The sequence below is a fragment of the Gallus gallus genome, chromosome 18 (assembly GCF_016699485.2).
Source record: "Gallus gallus isolate bGalGal1 chromosome 18, bGalGal1.mat.broiler.GRCg7b, whole genome shotgun sequence".
Taxonomy (NCBI): Eukaryota; Metazoa; Chordata; class Aves; order Galliformes; family Phasianidae; genus Gallus; species Gallus gallus.
In genome coordinates this window covers 6816045-6838055 of record NC_052549.1, presented here as the reverse complement: position 1 = coordinate 6838055, position 22011 = coordinate 6816045, and the positions used below count along the sequence as shown (strand labels likewise).

Here is a 22011-nt window from a genome sequence, read left to right as displayed (position 1 = left end):
ACATCACTAGTGGGCTGGACTTGTGGTTCTTCATTTGCATATTCTGTGTTTTGACCTGAATTGAGTTAAATGCAGAGGGAGAAGAAATGAGGGTCAAATTTCGTTAACAAAATAAAGCGACTTGTGTGAAATCAATGTCTAGTGATGGAAAAATATGCAACTGAACTAAGGCCTTGACTGGTTATTTAACTAAAACAAGGTCTCCTTAATGACAAACACTCCCATCTTCAACTGCATCCCGGACACTAATGGAAAATCTTGGCATCTCTCATTGTATGGGAATACGAGGCAGAACTGGTGAGGACTTTTTCCTGCCACCCCTTTGCCAACTGTACATTCCATCTGACTGAGGATTACTGATAATTTCTGGCAACTTTGTGGCTACAGAGGACTCTTCTGTACAACTATTTATTTATCCAGAACTTCAGGAATTTATTTTTAACAGAACTTTTAAAAATGCAGTAAACACAAAATATGCTGTTAACAAAGGGATTCCTACACGAGCTTCTTTTCCCCCCTCCAAGTTGCTCTGTTGGTGTAAGTTGGTAGAGCTGCTCTCATTTTGGTGGACGCCTGCCAACTCTACAGCAGTTGAGGATCTTTCCCAGTAAAGTAATGTGCTTACAAAAACCTGAACAAAAGGGAGCATTCGGTTGTATGTATTCTTCCTTTAGTGGTAGTAGGAGGGAGCCCTTAACAGCCGTGTCTCTGCATCTCTGCAAGAGACCTGATTTGCCAAGGGAGCACACGCATAGCCTGTCAAATTGACATGATGACCTACAGACAGCAAACAGGCCAAGGGCATGGATCCCATTCTACAGAAGAAACTCTGAGACAGGGGAGTGGTTGATGTATGACTGAGAGCTTCTCAAAGGCTGTGGCTGCCTATTGACCACACGGCTGCCTCATGGACAGCCTGGAGACTCTGTGAACAACTGGTGCAAACAGTGTCCCAGAGCCTGCTGGCCTGCATAGCACAGCACAGCATGGCTGGGCATAGCGTGGCTGCCCCTGCATCTGCAGAAGTGCCTGTAGAGCTGGCAGCCCGCTGCACTGCCTGTGGGGCCTCCAGCTGTGGGCAGGAGGAGGAGAGCTCAAGGAAGGTGTTCAAGGATGGCCCCAGGCTGGACGGGGCAGCCCAATTCAATCGTGGGCATCCCTGGCCATGGCAGGGGTTGGAACCAGACGGGCTTCAAGGTCCCTTCCAACCCAAGCCATTCTATGAACACTGACTCCGGCACAGCCCTCGGCCACCTCTGTCAGGGCAGCAGTCGTACCCCATCAGAGCGTCAAAGCCCTCTGACAGAGCAGAGGGCTGAGTTCTGACCTCCCGTGTCCCCATCCAGAGCACAGCCTGCTATTCCCTAAATGTCCTGGAAAATCTCAGGACTAGATTAGAAACTATTACTTTCACCACAAAAAATTCAATGACAACTTTTTGGTTTTCAGTGACAGAAAGCTGAAATGTTTTCGTTTTGAGCAAAGTTTCTCCCCTCCCCTTTTGGGTACAGAAAAACCAAAGAATTTTTACAAGAAAACGTGATTTTTGCCCCAGTTTTAGCAGAAAGTATGCTACCCAATCAGAGCCTCACAACATTCTCTGAATCTGAACCTGAACATTTTGAGATGCATTGCTGAAAGAAAATAAAAAGAAAGCAATTTTTGAAGACCGACCTTCCATTAAAAATGAGAGCAAAGGATGATTTTCTGTTTCCCTCCCCCTTTTGACCAAAGCTCAGCACGACCTGCTGAGCCGTGGCTGCAGGGCACATGCCCTGTGCTGGGCAGGGGGAGGCCGGCCTGTGTGGGGCTGGGTAGCTCTGAAGCAGGAAAAGCATTATTTTACAAAACAGAAAGAAAGAAAGAAAGAAAATTTCTCCTTTAAAAGATTTCATTATTTTAAATGTAAAATAAAATATCCGCAAAGTAACCCAACGAAATTAAATGTTCCCTTTGAGGGAAATTCTCTCTTTTTAAAATTATCCCCTTTTCTAATAAACCAGTAATTTATGTAATCCATATAAAACCACTAACACTCATTCTTCTACTTTTAAATAACATTGGAGAGCTTTCCCAAGGCTTATTTTGTTTTTATGAGGAGGATTAAAAATCACGATGGGCCAGACTCTCCCAGGCCTCTATCTGCTGGCAGGTAACGGTCTGCTGTCATCCCGGGACCAGCGGCCGTCGATGTGTCACTGTGTCTAACTTAAACCCGTCCCCTGGCTGCAGGGGAATAATACCAGGCTGACAGATTCACTGCGCCAAATGCAATGCCATCTGATTTGGAGGTTGCTGGACAAGCCATAAATCAAGTGACCTTTATGTTTCTAGACAAACATTTCAAGAAAAACCAGGATAAGGGATCTCTATGAGGAGCTGTTAGTTCCATTCAGTCTCTTCTCCAGCTTAATATTTTTATTGCTTCACAACGGGCCTGCATACTGCGACCTGTCGAGGCTGTCTAGATAGAAGGAAGCTTTATCTTTTCAAAATAAGTGAGTGCCACATCCCTATTTTGACCCAGCAGAGGAGTATGGGAAGAAATTGCAGCTGAGTCACTGTGCTCCCCAGGTCCTGCTCCTCCAGGGACGCTGCTGTGCTGTGACCCATAGCTGCGCATGCAGCAAGCATAACCTACGAATTAACATCCATGATTAAACAGCGTTCTAGTTTCAGTGCAGCCTGGGTGATGTACTGAAGTGCAGCAAGACTGGGCGAATGAACTGTCCTGGAAAGGGCAGGGGATGTTGGATGGCACTGCAGACACAAACCAGGGGGACACATTGTCCTTGCACCACTCATCAGCGTTGGATGAAGTGCACTTGGATAAGAAAATCCCTCCCACTCGCTCCTTCTTCCCCTGTGCCTCTTATTTTTCACCTGGATAATTCAGATGTTTTGGCCCTTCCAGACAAGAACGGGACTTTTAAATTAAAATGTCATCTGTTAGTAAAGAAACTAAGCTATGTTTTTCGTTCCTGAGAAAGGACTCGCTTATGCTTATAAGTTGCTAGTGATTAAGCAACTGGTATATTTTCACACTCATTAAAAGAAACATGGTGTGTTCGCCTTTCTAAGAAAAGGCATCTTGTTTGTAATACTGTAATACATTGGGAACACCTTCTAATTGGCTTCTAGTGCCCCTTGCCAAAATTCAGACACAAGTTTGTTTATTTACACAAGCAAAAAAATAAAACATTGTATAATTAGTTGAGCAAAGGACTCCTAAATTCAGCAACACGGAGGTATGCAAAACTGACACACTTTTTAAGATTCCATTTTGGTTTATGAAACATCTCAATAGGTACAGCCCAGACTGCATCACGGCTATTGTAGCCCTGTGCTGCTCAATGTGGTGTTTGTGTCGAGATGGAAAACTTTGACATGTTTGATTTTTATGCAAGTCAATTAACTTGTTTTTTAAAACTGTAAGGGCATGCTTTGCAAATAAGATTACTTACTATAAATTATGAGAACATAGGGCTCCATTCAGACAAAAATGTTACACACCCCTTACACATGCACAAGTCTGCAGAATATAGTTCTGCACCCTGACAACCTATTCAGCTAGGGGTAGGAGCTTATTTTGGACTATTCCGTGGGGGCCTTCCTAAAAAGATATGAACAAAAGGGGATAGAGACTTAATTAGAATGTCTCTCTACACCCCGCCTTCCTTTGCACCACCCAGGCAATTCCTACAGGCCAAAACCTCTCCTTATGTGGTGAAGGAAGAATTTCTTTTTTCAGTTAAGTCAGCCCGCAGCAGAATTAGCAATGGTATGTCCCCCTGACCACAGCACAGACAGACATTTGGCCATTCCCACCTGTGAGTTCTGCCCTCAACACTCACACTTAAGCATGGTCTCTTGACTGGCTGCAGCCACGTCCATCTGTTAACATAACACCATCATGTCTGGCTCTGGGTCAGATGGGACCCTGAAACAAAGAGCGCAGGGGGAAGGTGTCCCTGGAAGAAATGGCACTGAACGGCAGAACTGGCACAGGATGTGCACAAGTGAAGATGTCAGGCAGCTGCAGTCAGCAAGAATCATCCCGTTTATGATTCCATGGGCATTTATTTAAGACTTCTTGTTTGAAAATGCAGATTCTTCAATGGGTGCAGGAAAACTCAGGATGTCTATCTGGCATTCAAAACACAACATAAAGAACTGCAGATATGTACTTGGGGCCTGAAGGCAACCGCAGTGCCAATACATACACAAAGCAAATCCAGAGACAAGTATGAGTCAGAGAAAAAAAAAATGCAGGGTTTTGTCCAGGTCCTTTCCACTTTTACACATGCTGAGGATCTCTACCTAAGTAAATTGTCCCATTGATTACAGATGTGAGTAAGAATTACTTGCATGGAGCAAGGTTACTGGATCTGGTCCCTGCGATAAAAAGCCAACTCTTACTAAGTCCAAGATCCATTCCTATTAGTTCTGAATATTAGGTTAAGGCGCAGGAGACCACACAGCAGAGCATTTTGTCTTCCTTGCCAGCCTCAGTCTAGGTAATGAAGTCATTTTTATTTGAGCTCCAGGTTAGATTGTTGGTTCTAATTTAAAGTCTCCAGCACAGATACTCTGTACTGCAGATTACTCATTTCCTTGAAATGTATTTTACCCATACAAAAAGGTTAAGAACAGCGAGAGAAGACTGAGAGGACTGAAGATTAAGGACAAATGACTTTCCTTGTCCCATAGCTACATTCTGGGAGGGCCATTCTGCAGACTGCTTGCTTTTGAGGCTCATTTTCAGCCTTGAGTAGCAGCTTGTACCCCTAGAAATAGTTGCACACACTCACAGGAAAGCTAGTATGCACACAGACACTTAGAAAATGACTTTCAGACAAAAGGTCTTCTGAAGTCAGATCCCCATAACTGTGTTCAGAATTATGGAAGAGGCCAGTCTGATCACAAACCAGCCATGCCACGTACCAGAACTGACCTGCCACGGAGGGAAAGATACCTCCCAGTCATCAGGAGAACCAGCGTGGCTACGTGCCTCTGAGCAGCCTCACAATGTCGGGTCAACTGTTGTTACTGGCAAGACACTGCTGTGGAAAGCCTGCAACAGAATCAGGGACTCATCACTACCAGTATGTGTTGCTATGGACACCATTGAAGAAAAGCAAAATCATTTGAGAAGGAAATAAAAGACTCTTTTCCACCAATAGTGACAGGCACTCTAATAGGTTAGTGATCCTGGTGGAATGCTAATCAACGGCACATAGAAAGATTTGGAAGTCATGCAACTTTTAATATGCCTAGTGAAGGAGTATAAAAGTAAATTCATGTAACGCATGGCTATGCACACAGGATTTATACTAATCCTTAGTACTGAAAACACAGGCATCAAATGTTAATGCCACAGATGAATCAGATAATATTTCTGTCTTACAAGCTTCTCCTCTCCAGGATCTCAGCTACAAGCCATGTCCACCTGAAGGGCTCCTCTGCACAGTCCCACTGGGCCAAACACTTCCATGGGGCTGGGCTCGCTGCATGCATAAAGCCGAGCAGTTTGTCTGGCACCAGCAAAGCTGTGCTGATTTACAGCAGCCATGGATCTGCCACCTGATTTGAGCTGTTAAGACAATCTAGTTTTTCCATTCCTCACAGCTCTGGTGAATAATTTAAATAAATGCTTGGAGATCACCAAAAATAATATATTTTCAAAATTTCTGGTGAACTGTAAGTAAGAATTGCTGGCTTAGAACTAGACAAAATGCTCTGCTCAGTCTTACAGAGTTTAATTTTGATTGAGATGGGATTTTTGACTTAAGCACATTAAAAAGGAATGGATTTTTTTGGTCATAGAACTGAAAACTGACTTTCAAAATGGAAAACCATTTAAAATTATAAAAAAATCCCAACACAACCAACCTTATTCTGAAAACATAAAACCGAAATATTTGGATTTTTTATATTGTTTAGTATCTTCCTCGCTGAAAAGCAGTCACATTTTTCAGCTGATGTGAATCTGTAAGATGTTACGTTGCCACTGAGTCACCATTTTTGCCCAAAATAAAGCTGCTAAATTATTGTTCTCAGCTGCACGAGGAGATGAATGCATGGAGCTCAGGAAGACAATTTGCACAGAGAGGACCAGAAGTGTTTACTGTTTTAACAGAACCTGAAGCATTCCAAGAATTTACAGCAGATACAGAAACAGGGACATTTTCTCAAAGCGACCTTCAATCTAATTTCACTTGCAGTACAATGCAGAGAAGTCAAAATACTAAGAAGAGGGACAAGGGTTACAGAATCGACTACAGAAGTGCTCAGCAGAGGCTGGAAGGCAGCATATTCATTTGACATAAATACTGGATTTGCAAATTGCAAGTAGTATAGCAAGAATGATGCTCAAGAGTGCCTGAGGCAGGAGGAAGTTTGGGGATATTTGCAATAGGTCTCTTCAATGCTAGCAGTAGGGCTGTTCAACGGGTTCACATCTCTTACTCAGTGCTATGGCAATTTGTTTGTTTGTTTGTTTTGGAAGGAAATGAGGTTGATGGGACTGTGCTGCCTATGTGTCGGTATTCTCTCTCAGCTATGAATATTAAATTTCTGACTAATAAAAAAAAGATTAGTTATATTGGGAAGAGAGATCTGGTAGCTCCAGTCACTAAGGTGAGCTCAGCTGTTCTTACACATGAGGACACAAAGACAGGGCCTCGCCCCGCGGGACAGACGGACAGTCCGGGATTCAGGACATGTCTCTCAGAGCTCGGCTTGTTCAAAGTTGATGTCACCTGGCTTGCAGTGCCCAGGCCAGACAACGCTCCCCAGAAATGGGAGGGTCAGGGTAGTGCTGTCCAGGTTTGGCTCCAGATAGATTTGGCAAATGAGCTCCAGAAATTCACTTTCAAGACATAAATCCACAGGAAACCAGGTTTCACATGTTCCATGGCTTAATATATTATAAATATTGCAATTTCCCCTCAGTGTTCAAATTATTGTTTCCAATGAGCAGCACAGCAGGTCGTTAGAGGTTACAGCAATAGCTGTCCCAAACTTGAATGCAGAAGATATCTAGCAGACTTGTAAAATACATATCTTGTACTCTGCTCCAGTGTGAAGCGGGAAGAAAGCGGGAGTCTCCTGCTGCTGCCAGCTAAGAGCTTCCTTCAGATCAAGTGGAAGCAACTTCTGCACACACACCAAATGTCCTGCTGCAAAATACTGACTCGGATTATTAGTCTGGAGATTGCAATTAGCAGTGAAATTACTTTTATGTTCTGCTCCTCAACGCCACTGTTTTAAACTGTGAGGTGACCAAAGGAGAGTTTTTAATCGCAGACTTCCATGTTAACTCCAGCAAAACTGCAAAGGCTATACTGGAAGTTTCTCCTGAGCTCCTCAAGAATGGACAGTATAGCTTTAGAATTTATCTACAGCATTAAAAGTGGGTGACAAAAATAGCCACACTTTGCTTTTACTTCTAAACTCACCAAAGAAAGCCTGCAATTTTGTAACATCTCTGCTATTTGGTCAAAAAATACTTTCATCACAATATTATGACCACCTCTAGGAAAGAAGCACTAACAGACGAAGAGAAGCTTCAGTGACAGCTGCTTACTGTGCTAAAGGCAGAAGGATTTTTGGCAACAACAAATAGAAAATAAGACTTCTGAAAATACTTCATTTGCTTTATAAGCAGACTGAGATCTTTGATTGGCATAAAATAGCGGTATTGAAGTCAGTACATTTATCCACTGTCTCTGCAGCAGCTGAGGGGACCCAGCATGTGACAGCATCCCCCTCAGTGGGAGGCAGCAGGAGGGAAAAAAGTGAAGAGAGGGGAATGCTGCCTTCACTCTGTTTCCCCTGCCCTCCCTTCTCGCCTATAAATCCACCCTTCCAGAAGATGTGACTTAGAATCTAATTACTTTGCCTTAGGATTCCTCTTGCCTGTGAGAAGATCTAAGTCCTTCTTCTCATAACTTCAGAGTGAGCAGATATGAAAATGGGATTTCCTGCAGCTCCTAGGAAAGCTATATACCTAAATCCCACCTTTTCAGTGTGCATCTATCTGTGTTAGCTCTTGCTGGGAAAAAAATATGATTACCCAACTGTAACATTCACAGTATCCAGCACAAGCTGTAGCAGTAAGGCTACGTCTGCTCTTCCTCACTGCGTGGAATATAATCATTGTCTCCTACTGGGATGTGTGAGTTTCAGCATCAAAACTCAAACCAAAGCTGTAGGTGTCTGTTTGTGAATACGATGCCTCATCTTAGGCGCCCGGACCTGAGAATGTCAGCCTTAAAGTCTGTTGGCATCTCTCAGAAGCTGCAAAGTTGGAGGAACCCAGTCTGGCAGCCTGAAAAGTTTCATTCAGATTGCTTTAAATATTTTGTGGATGATTACAGTCTGAACATTTGACTACATGCCACTTCATTAGACTTACCCTTTTTTTTTTTGTTTGTACCATAGATGGGAAATTAAAAATGATCTCTCTAAAAACTCTGATATTTAATTTCCCATAAGATATGAAAGATATTCAGAGCAGTGTCTGGAAAAAAATTAGGATAATAAGGTGTATAAATCTCTGCTTCATTTGAAACAAAGCATAAAAGCCGACCCCACATTAATTTTTTTGCTGAAAGAACTTCAATAAGTTTTAAAGTAAGTGTTTCATTTACTGCCACATGCCACACATACATGGCAAACAGTTTATACAAACCACAACACTCAGCTGTTCCTGGTTAGGTAGAACAGTCCTCCCCTGAACACCCAGGCTGCTCTCGGCTCCCCCGGGACGCTCCAGTGTGGGTGCTCAGCATTGGCCAGCAGTGCAGGGAGCACACGAACAGGGTTTGCTCAGCCAGGAGGAAATCAGTCACTGGAAGGACTGCTGAGGCCCGGCCTGAGTGCACATGTAGTGTTTTGTTGGCTCAGACCAACATGCCCTGCACTTCTGCAGATGGTTTAAGCACAGTGTAACTGCCCCTGGCCTGGTGGTCTCACGGCACTGCCTTCCTTGCACAGCTCCTGGTGAACCTAGATGACTATTCAGCTAACGGGGAATGCTCCACCGTGTCCACATACAAAGTAAGATCTGGGCCCAGTAAGCTATGCAGTGAAAGGGAAACATCTCTCCTTCCGAAGCCAACAGCCTGAGAGCAGATAGTCAGAGGGCAGGTACCTTCCAGTTCCTAAGGCCACAACAAAGATTTGCAACGAAGCACTTAATTTAGGGCTTGATTATAGCTAACATAGTAACGTTTCTTTACAAGAGCTTCAATGTTCAAGTCAGTGACCTCACTTATTGTGCAAGTGCTACCTCCAAAACCTTAGCCACTTATTCCAAAAGGACGTGATGAACTCAGAAATCCACTCTGTTTTGAAATATACGATTTCAGTCGTCCTCACTGCTCTGTGAAGTCCCTCAGCCAATTTATGCATGTTTGAAATCCAATTTAAGGAATATTTTCCAGTATTCTGTTGCTGTATGAAAGAAATCAGCACCCTGGGAGGAACAAATCCATGCAAAGGGCAAACTAAAACTGACTAGATATGTGGTATCTCTAAAGGTCCAAACAAAATAGGAGTGGGAGTGAAGGAAAATTATTTTCAGGGCATTTTTCACTCACAGACAATATTATGAAGTGCTTGGAATACCAGAAAGTTCATTTTGAAACAGAGGAGTGATGTTTACAATGGCCTTTGTGTAAATATGTGTTGGTTTTATGTACATTTTCCTAATACTTGAAACTAACATCAGTTTATATACTGCTGAGAAAAGGTGCTGGATTCTTTTATTGCACAGAACAGGTACTACACAGCAGCATGGCAAGCACATCCTGAATCACAGCCTGCTCCATCCTTTGTTTGGTGAAAGGAGCATTCAAAGAGCTGCATGACTGGGGTACCATGAAAGGGGAACCTCTACGCTCAGCCCTGGGACACTGCACCGCCTTGACTAAAGCAGCCCAGCCCAGTGAGCAGAGTGCATCCATACTATTAGGAGTAATTAACTTACTGGAAAATAATTTGCACCACACTATGCAGCGGGTGCTCCTGATCAATGTAACATCAGAGTAGGCCCTTGCATTTGCTGCATCTTCCTCTGGAGCTGAGTTTTGCATCCAAGCCAGGTAAAAGGATGCCAGGTGTAGGTCAAGCATAAAGATACTACTGTGCCAGAGGGAAAATGCTACATACTATTAGCGTTGTATCCATACAAGGGGCTCTACTGCTTACATTCTCCCATGTTAAACACACTGCCCAAGCAAACAAACAAAACCCCCCAAATAATACACCCTTATTACTACTGAATCATGAACACAGATCAAATGTCCCCATTTCTGTTTCATTTTGCTCTATTGATTGAGAAACCAAGCAAGAATGTCAGTTCTGGTGGTGGCTTTGTGATCTGGATCCCGCTTGGTAGGATCTACGCAGAGACCAACAACTCATTTTGCACAGCCCACGATGCAGGCATCAGATGACTGTGGCTTTCAGTTACTACCTCTGGACTGAAGCCAGAAGCCTAGTGGTGAAAAGCTCTTTATACCATTACCAATCCCTCGAGCCACCCAGTCCTTCTGCATTGCATACAGGTTTTTAGTGTTGTGCCTTAAGATCTGTTCTGGTTCTGAGTAACGTTCTTTGTGATGGGAGTCTTGCCACTCCCCCTCTCAGGAGGGGGAAAAAAAAAAACCAAGGAGGGAGTGTGAAACCTATTTTCAAACTCTGTTTTGATTATCTGATGCAGCTCCTGCTCCTGGGTTCTCTAAGGGAGAGATGTGAGTCCTGGGGAATGTCTGTCTCAGTGCAGAGCTGAGACCTGTGTGCACTCGGTGGGTGCTGCTGACTTTAGCTCAGTGATAGCTCTTGCATCAGTGCATCCGCATGCTGCTGGGTTCCCCTATAGGGACAACTAACAGGCTTTCCTGGATAGCTGCAGCCTGGCGGGGCTGAAGTACACACACAGGTCGGTCTGGTCCTGACCCATGCCTAATGGCAGCATAAATACATCCCAACAAGGCAGAAGGCACAGCCAGTGAGCCCCCAGATTGCTCGTGTCTGCTTTCCATCTGAAGTAACCACTGAGAGCTGCAGGCTAACGGTGCCACCTCTGTGGCTCCCATCCTGCTGCTCAGCACCGCGACTTGCTGCAAAATGGCGCCCATGCAGATTTCTCTTCCAGTGTCTTTGCTCTCCCACCCTTCAGAAAGCACATCACATACACAGCAGCTCTTCCATGCAGAGACTTAACAGTAACACACTGGTACTCAGCCTTCCTGAAAGATGGCTGTAAGCAACTGACCTTCCAAGAACACGTCTATGGATTTAGATTCTTTAATATTGATTGCTGAATATTTCTGTTCCTTTCTGAACCATTCCAACAGTTGCTTCAAGTGAACGTATTCATCCCTTTCCTTTTAACCATTGGAGTTTCTTGCTTGGTCTGGGAGCATGGAAGAGGGAATGAAAGGGTCTCTTCAAACTCGCTGTAGCTGCTCCCTCAAAAGAAAGCATTGACACAGATTCTGCAGCTCTCGTGTGCAGCAGGACTCCCAGAGGAGTTACACGCACAGAAAGACTGCAGGATCCTTGTGGGCACTCCAGGAAGAGTGTGGCTATTCTCCTCCCCACGCGATGAGAGTATCGTATCTATTCCTAGCGTGGCTCTACCAGGTGGCAGCGCTCCCCTGCCAACATACCTCTGGTTTGGCTTACCTTGAAAGCAATGATGTTGTATTATGTGATGACGTCATTATATTTATTTCAACTTCCAATGAAGACTCCTGGCAAATCTCTGACCTGGAATATCTTCTTTTTAATGGATCCAAGATCCAACCAACACAGTGCAGATTACATTTATATAACAAGTAAGGTGAACTGCTAAGAATTTTTTAACAGCTGTTGACATTACTAAATTAAGATTATTTCTCTGTTAAAACTATGGAAGAGGAAAAACTTGTCCAGTATTTATACAAACAGCACTGCTCCAATTTCTAGCTGCAGTTATTTTTGCGATGCACCATGCACTCATACAATCTCAAGAATGTATCTTTGTGGTGGTATTTTGAAAAGGATAAAAGAACTCAAATGCATTTTTTCACATAAGTGGAAGTGTGAGGACCCCATACTTTGGTGGTACACGGAATACATTTTCCTCATTGGTTCTTTTTCTTCACACTTTCTGGACTAATTTGAACGGGCTTAGTACAGACTCTTGGGCAACTTAATTCTGGTCTCTATTTTCTTCCTTTCATCAACAGTGTTACTCTTGGCACTTCTGAATTAGCGTACAACAATGCACTCTTCTTCACATACTTCTGATAATCGTACTTCTTCATCACATACTTCTGATAAACGGATGTATAAAGTGTTGGAGAACACTGCATAAGATACTGTTCTGCACTGGCAAAGAGATAACGCCCTGGATGCTCCATCCAAGGCCACCGAGGGATCACCTTGAATGCTGGGCCCTACTGCGCCGTGTTCTGAATAGACACGTGGTGAGTGAAGGCAGATGGCGCTGGGTGGAAGCTAACAGTGCCAGGAGGGAAGGCAAAGAGCTGCACTCCTCACACAGGGCTGTGTGCATAGGTGAAAGGACTCACCTGAGGTTACGCATTCTGTGCCAGAGGTGGATATGAACTTAAATTTCACCAAAATTGCAAAAGAAGAAACTGAAGAGTAACTACAAGCTCAACTCCAACCTTTCCCTTCTTATTTCTTCCCCACAGTGGTCTCTGTGAGGTCTTATGGTGCCACTACAAAGATGAGCAAACAAAAATTGGCCGTGTTAGGAATTGATTTCAATTTGAAAGAGCCATAATTCAATTTTGTTCTAAAAACATATTACAAAATCTAATATTAAAAAGATTTGCATAGAAACATTCACCAGAAAGCTCTTTTATTTGTTTGGCTTGAAACACTTCCACTACAAGCCAAACACTTCAACACTGGGGCAGGAGGACCAGAAAGTGAACCTGACCAGAAACAACAGTGGAAACGACTAGTTTATTTTTGCTCCACCAGCTGACAAAATTTAGTTAGTTCGTTAAAAAAAATAATAAAAGCCACGTGCCTCGTGGAGGGTGAAAGTTGATTTTTTTAACCCAAAATATGACCGTATTTCTCAGCACTGGGGCATGCTGGCTGAGGAGGTATGCACGGCCGTGTGCTGTACTGACTGCAGTGCCTATCAGATGGAGGCAGGCGCCAGCTGTGGTGCGAACGCACGGCGCTCGCCTCCCGCAGACACACGCACAGCCCCGCACGCAGCAGCACCTGCAGGCAGACAATCAGAGCCGGTTTGCAGACCACATCTCTGTCTGCCCCACTGCGGGATCACCGAGGGATGAATCGGGGCGAGTCCCCCACTACTACTGGGGATATTACCTTAGTGACGTTTGCTAATGGGGCAAAGGACCTTGTATTGTAATGCAGTGACATTTTCAACCTTCGGAGAACTTTTGTTGACATTCCCGAGTCGCTGGCTGCCATCCCAGCATGGAATAGTTTCTGTTCACATAATTCTCGTGTTTACCAGCCATGAAACTCTTGCTTTTGGCTTTTTTTTTTTTTTTTAAATAAACTTTTTTTTTTTTTTTTGCAAGTGAAACTCTGTCTAAAAAAAAATTGGCCCCAGGCATAGAAGGTTTTGCATAAATTCATATGTGATGAATGGCTGATTTTAATGTTATTTGGGTATTTGTCAGAACCTAACAAATATACATGGTAATGGTGGTTCATAAACTTAAACATCTCAATATCTCCTTTCTTCTAGAAATAAATTACGTTTGTTTGCCCTGCCTGGAGTCCTAAGGTAGCCGACATTAGGAATATTTTAAATGTGATCATCCATCCAGCATGTCTTTCAGGCGCCACGAAGATTAAATGAAAGAATCATAAGATGAAGGTCTTTAACTTTTAATCCTTTTACAATGAACCCTTAGATAGACATGGGGGCAGGGTGCCTTCTATGTGAGTAATAATGCCTCTGTTCCTCTTCACTAGGTTAATGAATACCCTAAATGTCCCAAGATCTGATTTTTTTTTCCCCCTAAAGTATTGAAATTAAAAGCAGAGAGACGGACGGTGAAACTCACGGAGAGAGCGAGAGGGGGAATGAATATGCAGTGGGAGATAGGAGAGCTCAGCGCCGGGGAAAGCAGGGCTGGGCTCTGCCAGCGAGAGACGCGAGGCTGCAGAATGATTAGCATGGATTCCCTGAGAGTTAAAAAAAAAAGTGTTTTGCTTCCAAGATAAATAAGGAAAAGGCTTTCTGCACTGTCAGGGCGCCTCTGAGGAACACGTGGAGCGTTTGTTTTTGCAGTCGGTATCTATGAGATACAACCGCCGGCCGTCCCAGCACGGCGCGGCCCAGCGCTCCGCTGCCGGCGGCGGGTCCTAGCGGAGCCGCGGGGCACTTCCGCGTCCGCGGAGCCCGGAGAGCGGCGAGGGGGCGGCCGGAGGCGGGCGGGGGGGGGCGGCGGGACGCGGGCACCGCCGGGCAGCGGCGTTCCGGGAGCTGAGCAGCGCCGTGCCGTGCCGTGCTACACCCGCACCGCACCGCACCGCACCGCGGGGCCCGCCGAAACGAACGGGTCCGTGCCCAGCCCTGGCGCTGCCGGCGGCGGATCACCTGGGGACCGGCGAGTGCCCGGAGTTAATGGGCTGTGAGGGCGATTGTCGCCGGTCGGGGAGGGCGTGCGAGGCTGTCACAGGATCGGGCTAATAACGCGTCTGCGCTGAAAACCCCCAAAGCCCAAGGGTCAAGTTTCAGCAGCGTCCCACCACAATGGTAGGTGTGAAAGACACGTGTCCCGTTGTAAATGAAATGTCAAGCGGCTACAAAAGCCCGGAGCAGCGGCTCCGAAGCCCCGCAGTTCGCCCCGCGTGCGCCGCTGGAGCTGCGCGGCCGCAGCCCCGGAGCGGAGCCCGCAGAGCGGAGCGGAGCAGCGCAGCGCGGGGCGGCCGCACCGAACAGCAAACAGCAGCCGCACGGCGCTCGTGTTTTAGTGGTTGACTTTAATTCTGCTCTGCGCTTTTACTACAGGGATATAAAGAATAAATAGCAGATACTCTTCATTTACATAGAATTAAGTCATTCAGACCGTTCTATTTACAATAACATTGTGCTCTAGGCGTTTTCTTTTTAACCTAAAGTCCGTAAGAAGAAACGAACAAACAAACACACCAGCACGCTTTCCGAATAATGGAAAATAGCTTTAAAACGTTTTCTTATCAAAAAGTTTGGTTTGTATTTTTTAATCCTTTTATTAAAAAACAACAACAACAACAACAAACCGACTTCGCCAAAGCGAAGAACTCCTCTCTGGAATATAAATACCAAAAAAAAAAAAAAAAAAAAGATACATTAGCAACGATCAGGGTAATAGTCTTAAAAATACAGTAGACGCTGATTATTTCACGTATAATACTGACCTTTTAATAGTATATTAAAACGGTGCCATATATACACACAATATACATTCTCCTACACGTTACAGTGCATTACAACGTTAACCAGAAAGCAGTGTCTCTTATTTGTGCTGCAGCAAAGGTCCACGGCAGCCCGGCGGGCACGCAGCCCTAGCAGGAGCACTTGCACTCCGCGATGATGGGGTACTGGATGGGGATCCACGTGCACCGCTGCCCGCCCCGCCGCTGGCACCGCCACCTCAGGATCGTTAAATGCACGGACTTGGCAGGTTTGCAGACCATGCCTTCTGGGACAGAGCAAGACCTTTTACTGTAGCAGCTGCCCACTTTGACGTACCGGGGCCAAAAGCGGCTGCCGAGATCGTTCCACGTGTATAGGACCGGGCAGAAGGTCTGGGACCAGAGCCACATCTGCAGCTTCCTGCGCAGCTTCTTGCTCAGCCTGTGCTTCTTGCCCGGCTGCAGCCCGTCGTAGAACTCCAGCCCCTTGATTTCGCCGGGCATCGCTCCCGAGGGTCTCTGCCGCAGCAGCAAGTCCAGCTCGGCCAGATCGTCTACCCCGAGCCGGTCCTCGGGCAGGGAAATAGCCATAAAGTTAGGGTCGAAGTGTCCTCCCATGAGGCTCCTTAGCAAGGTCTCGTTAAGATCCTTCTCCTTGGGGTCAAAGATAGGGTCCGGGTGCTCGATTAGATCCACCAGGGGCAGGTTGTCGCTGGGAGCCGGGCGGATGTGCAGGTAGTGCTGGCAGGAGCCCTGCTGCAGCCGGAGCCCCAGCAGCACCGCCGCGGCGTATATAGTCACAAGGCACTGGGAATGATCCATCCTTGGGAGACCGCCGGGGGGGGGGGGAGGGGGGCTGGGTTCACCAAGCAGCGGGGGAAGAAGGTGCGAGCAAATGCATCAGAAAACTCGGACGCGGATATCCCGGACCGCCTGTCCGTGCGAGGCTCCGCTCCGCTCCCGCACCGCCGCACGCAGCCCCCGGCCGCGGGCAGAGCCGGCCCTGCAGACGCGCTCCTCGCGAGGCGCTCGAGAAAAGCTCTCCCGGTGGAGCCGCTCCAAAATTCTGCCGCAGCCGCCGCTTCTTTTCGCGCTCCCCGCGACGAGGAGACAGACGCCTCTTTTTGTTGCGAGTCGCGCTCGCCGCTGCCGCTCCTCGCCGTCCGCCCGTGCGTGTGCGAGAAGTCGCCGCCGGCTCTTCCTCCCCGCTCCTCTCCGCCGTTTTGCAAAGCCGCCTCCTCAGCAGCAACGGCAGCCGCGCACGTTGGCACCAGTTTGTCTGCTTCGCGAGGACCCAAAGCCTTTAAATTTCCTGCACTTTCAGCTTCATCTCCATGGAAACCACAGACTCTCTTCTAACCCACCCCACCCCCCTTAAAAAAAACCACACGCACAACGCAACCCCCACTCCCACAAAAGTCCGGGAGAGCGCGGCTTCCCCCCTTGCCACCCCGCACACACCCTCTGCTGGGGAAGGCTGCAGCCCGCCGCCTCCCCCCGCCTCCCGCCGCTCCCCGGGAGATGCTCGGCGCGGGGCAGCGTTCCGCTCCGCTCCTCCTGCCGGCAGCGGCGGCTCGGGGCCGGCGGCACGGCGCTCACCCCATGGGCGAGGCGGAGGGGCGGCGGAGCGGCGGAGAGCGACCCGGGAGCGGAGCGCGACTCCGGGCCGCCCCGCGCTATCCGCGCCGCTCCCCGCGCTCCCCGGCGCCGCGCGGCACTACCTGGCCGCGGGCGGAAGGTTTGCCCGGCTCCGCACATGGGCCCGTGATGTAATTCCCACTACGCGCCCGGCTGGCCGCCCGCCCGCCCGCGGGGACGCGGCAGAGCAGACGCCCCGGCCCCGGCGCCCGGCCGGGCAGAGCGGGCCCTCTGCTGGCGGCGCCGGGCCGGGCCGGGCCGAGCTGAGCCGGGGCCGCCCCGCGGACATCCCGGCGGAGCGCGGCGGCAGCGGCGCTCCTGCAGCGCTGCCCGGAGCGCACCCCGCGGCCCCGCGGCCGCGCTCTGGGGCTGCTGTGTCGGAAACACCGCCGCGGTGCCACGCCAAATCCGTACAGCGAGGACAGAAACGCTGCCTCGACGTTACGCACGTGGAGCAGTTTTACAGACTGATACCAAACGCCGCTTCTACTGCAGAAGTGCTGTGTCACAAAAAGCATCGCAAGGCACGGTCAGCGTGCAGGCAGGGTCGGCGAGCGCTCTGTGAGGACGTGAGTAAGATGTCCTACAGTGCAGGAATCCCGCAGGCTCTGTAGGCACTTAGGAACCTGAGTTTAATGGGACTGACGCTCAGCCACTAATAAATTATTTATGTATTTGTTTAAATGCTGCTCTTCAAATTTAGGATCTTAATTAATGCTATATGTTGACTGTATTACCCACATTGAGCTGCTTTTCTAAAAATTAACTGTATTTTATTATCTACTTTCACTCTAGGCTAAACTCGACACAATGATATGAAAAAGGTGGAAAACTGACCCAAGCCATGCCCCAGAAAAGGAGCCTGACAGTGACACTTGGTGCTGTGGTCTCCGCCCTCACGTAGAACCTGCAAAGCCTTCACTCCTTCTTTTTGGCCATCCTCCAGGGCAACACGGAACCACGAGTTCCCCGACACACGGGAGCCTAAAACCCACACTCAGAGCTCTGCAGCTGAGCCACCTCTCCGCAGCAGCACCAGCACATTTTGCCGAGGAATGAAGATGGGAAACTGCAGACGTTTCTCAGCTGTACTGCTGCAGTGTCATCCCGCGTTGCAGTATTGGTGGAGCAGTGTTGGGGAGGACCCTGGGACGGTTCCAGGGAGCAGAGGGGTGCAGGTGGCTGCTGGTGCCGCTGAGGGGTCTGCCCGCCTCCGTCCTCACTGCTTTCCCACCTGCAGTCGGCCTCGTCTCGCCATGGAGCTCTTTTGGGAGGGATTTCATTCAGGCTGTGAGTTCTACAAGTTGGAAATGCACGGTGTTAAGTGGATGAGGAAGAGAGAAACCGCTCCTCCTTGGATCCCATCCTCCCTTCTCCTTCTTTTCAGGGAGTCTTTGTTGCCATACTTCTTCGTAAAGGAGTTTTATGAAAGCAGTCAAATATTAGGTTAGATCAGATTTTTCCCCAATGAAATTACTGGGAAAGTGGCCACTGGTGTGGGCCAGTTCCTCCTCATTGTGTACAGCAGCGCTGCCAAGGAGCAGACAGGGAAAGTAACCTGTAAGTCACTGCAAATATTTCTGAATTTGCTTTCAAGCCACCTTGTTTAAACACAAAGACACAAAAACAACAACAGGTTAAAAGAACTGCTTTGAAGAGAAAGAAAAAATTCTGAAGTTACTTCCTGGCGTCCTGTATTTCTGCTTTCATAACAAATTCAGTTTTACGCAGTTGGGACTTGAAAACAATTTTTTTAACTATCAGTCTCAGAGTCTAAAAATAAAGCCTACGAAGCCCATGTCCTGCCTGCTCATGGCAGCTGTGTGCTTCAGGTTCTACAATCAAAACCACGGAGCCCTGACCCTCCCGTGCTGCACTGCAGTGGTGGGGCTGCAGGAAGAGCGGGCGGATTGCGCGGATTGCTCTGGGCTGTGCCTGCACAAGGCCAGGTGTCTGCATGGAGCACTGCGCTGCTGGCGAGGCCGTACGAGCTCGAGGAAAGCAGAAGTGACAGAAGTCACTCACGGCCCAAGAATTTCTCAGTGGAATGGCTGATAGCAGGATGGGGAGAGCTGCCAGTAACAGCTCTGCCAGAAGCCTCTGGGTCAGAGGGAAAAGAGATTTGGATCCCCATCAAATTGGTTTAGTTTGGGGTTTGCTGAAAACAGCAATAAATGAAACCCAGAGGTAAAGGGCCTGATCCAGAGTCGGTGCATGATGCCAGCCCTGCCTGGGATAGGGACAGAGGCCAGCAGCTCAGGCAGGCCCGAGCTGGTCACTCTACTGGCAATGGTGCATGGAGCAGAGGAGGAAACAACTCCCTTTGCCTCAGCTTTATTGGTTCTGGAGTGCTGACAGTAGTAAAAATGTGTTTTTTCAGTAGACAAAGCAAATACAACTTTCAAGGCACACAGGAAGCCAATGTGGGCTTGCTGGAGATGCTACTCCTGCAGGGTCACAGCACTGATGAGGAGAGAAGAGGCATGCAGCTGCCCTGCTGGGGCTCTGGAGGCACAGCTCTGAAAACACATTATGTCAAGGATCTGATCGCAGCCCACAAGGATTCACAGAAAGAATTCCAGAGCGATTTGCTTCCCGTTAAATCTGCCCAGAGAAACTGACCGTGTTTGCTGAGCCCCAGGGCTCAGGGGCTTCGTGCTGAACGCAGTGCAGGCGCTGAGCCACTGTGGGCTCGAAGTGAGTCTGCACCTCTACAGCAGAGTGAATCTCACAGAAAGGAATAAACCACCCAAAGCTGGTAGAGGAGAAACCATGCCAGGTGTGCTCAGAAAAGCTGTGTCTTCCTTAGCAGAGGAGGCTTCCTCACAACTGTTCTTGTTTCCCTTACAGATTATTTTAACATAGATCAGGAACTCATTGCCTCTTGCTTCTTATTTTCAAAAAGCTGCCTGCAGATCAGACAATGACTTTGTTAAATGAAGCAAAACTGACAACACAACCAGACAAGTCCTGTGCCCATCAGGCTTTGAGCAATACGTTTCAGAGCTCTGTGCTTTCCTATCTATAGAGCAGGAACGCTGGTCCTTGCCTCTTTCACACTGATGCTGCAAAGCACGAGTCAACCTGTATCAGTGCAGAGGAAAGAGTCCAATGTCTTGCTAAAATTACAGAGGAAGTCTGTGAGTGAAAGAGCAGAAAAGTGAACCGAAGTCACCTCAGGTTCAGTCTTATCTCCTAGTTAGCTCCCAGACCAACTCCCTGTTCCTTGATCACATTCTTATACATTTTGTAAGAAACTCAAGAATTCATTTTCAACTTGTTTTCTTTTAAACTGTGAATCTCTAAAAGATTTCTAAAGGAGATGCACATTTTACATAGCTCTTATGGCAAGCTTCCCAATTGACCTTCTAGCTCTCATAGGCCACATGTGAGCTCACCCAGGACTCCAGGCACCGCAGGTGGACTTAACTGTTCCACAGCTCTCAGTGTCCTTTAGGCTGGCAAGGTTTGGGGAGCTCCAGCCAGACCTCAGAAACAGTGCTGCATCTCATGATACCTCATCCATTTCCCTTTCCAAATTCAAACACAGAATAAAGAGTGTTTTAATGGACTACACAATGTTAGTAGGTGATCAGCTACTCTGAAAGAAAACAGTTATGAATCACATACTTTGGAAGGTAAACAGTTTTTTGAGAGAGCAAAGTTCTGCCTTGAAATCCCAAGAGAATGGAAACAGGGATGGATGCATTTGGCCAAGAAGCTGCATCTGCAGTGATAAATGATATATAAATAATATATTTTGAAACTAAGCTCTGGAATGAATGTTTTATGGTGGAGTAAATCCTAGGATGACCGATGTGTTAAAGCAATAAAAAGAAGAAAAAAGAAAAAAGACCCCCCCCCCAATAAAAATGTAAGGTTTCAGTCCTCAATAAGTACAGCTATATGGAAAGAGCAGACTCGACACTTGCCAAATGTATCCTTAAAAAAAGAGAGCGAAGGCTGCCAAAGAAGAGAAGAAAGTCTTGCATGGTCCTTACAGAACTGCTCTATTTTTCTCCTTTCAAGTCGTTCTTGCTCTTCAAACACTACACCTCCCTGATTCTCTGCCCGCTCTCCTCTCGCTCTTGCATTTTTCCTAAGGTATAGACTCTTGTCTTTAGAACAGGGCTTGTGCATTCATCTGCTGATAAACTGTTTATCTTAGCTTTTATGAGGGCGCCTTGCTGCAAGCCAGCCAGAGACAGAATCCTGGGTGTTTGTCTCTTTTTTAAAAGAGGGTCCGGGAAGTGGCGGGTATTTATACCTCCCCCTGGCTCTATATATCACGGGAGGTGGAACTCCACTGTCTCTGTCTCTTTCTTTTTCTCTCAGCAGTGTTTTGTGCCATTAATCTGCATCTCTCAGAACAGTTTTCTTGGCTGCAACCCTGCCTGGAGGAATTAAACATTTTATTTACTTATTTATTCATTGCTGCAAAAGGTCTGAGACAGAGGAAAGCCAGAGCTTTTCTAATGTCCTCCCATCCCCCCCCCCACCTAGCCATCCTGCTTTCTGTGCCAAATATTAACATCTCGGCAGTCAAGAAAAGAGAGCAGAGCAGGCAGAGTGCCTTGCAGTTTGCAGACCAATTCATTACGGAGAGAGGCCAGTGGGAGAATTGGCAAAGATGAAACAGAAACCGGGGCATTTTTTATGTTAAAAAATGACACTTATATTTACAAGCAACGGCTCCTGAAGGGGATTTCATTTTCCACACAGGCAACACTGTTTATCCAAACAAAGTCCCTGTAGCAGCATATATTACACATATACACACATGACAAGCAGGAATGTATTTATCCTCTTTTTTTTTCTTTTTTTTTTCTTTTTTTTGCCAGCCAGCTTATTAAGATAAACATCTACTGAGATAAACCAATTCTTTCCTATTCCCTTCCTTATAGAACACCACAGACAACTGAGTGACAGAGATTCAACGAAGCGAGAAATACAGCA

At 47.1% G+C, this 22011-nt stretch overlaps 1 protein-coding gene and 1 long non-coding RNA gene across 2 annotated transcripts in view; both read right to left on the bottom strand.

Annotated features, from left to right (window-relative positions):
* The window catches only part of LOC121107128, an 82627-nt gene that overhangs the window by 51166 nt on the left and 9450 nt on the right, over positions 1-22011 (bottom strand). The window lies entirely within an intron of this gene.
* Positions 14984-16698, bottom strand: NOG (noggin). The gene has a single exon (NM_204123.2). The coding sequence runs from the start codon at positions 16237-16239 to the stop codon at positions 15568-15570; it is 672 nt and encodes a 223-aa protein (NP_989454.2). The 5' UTR covers positions 16240-16698; the 3' UTR covers positions 14984-15567.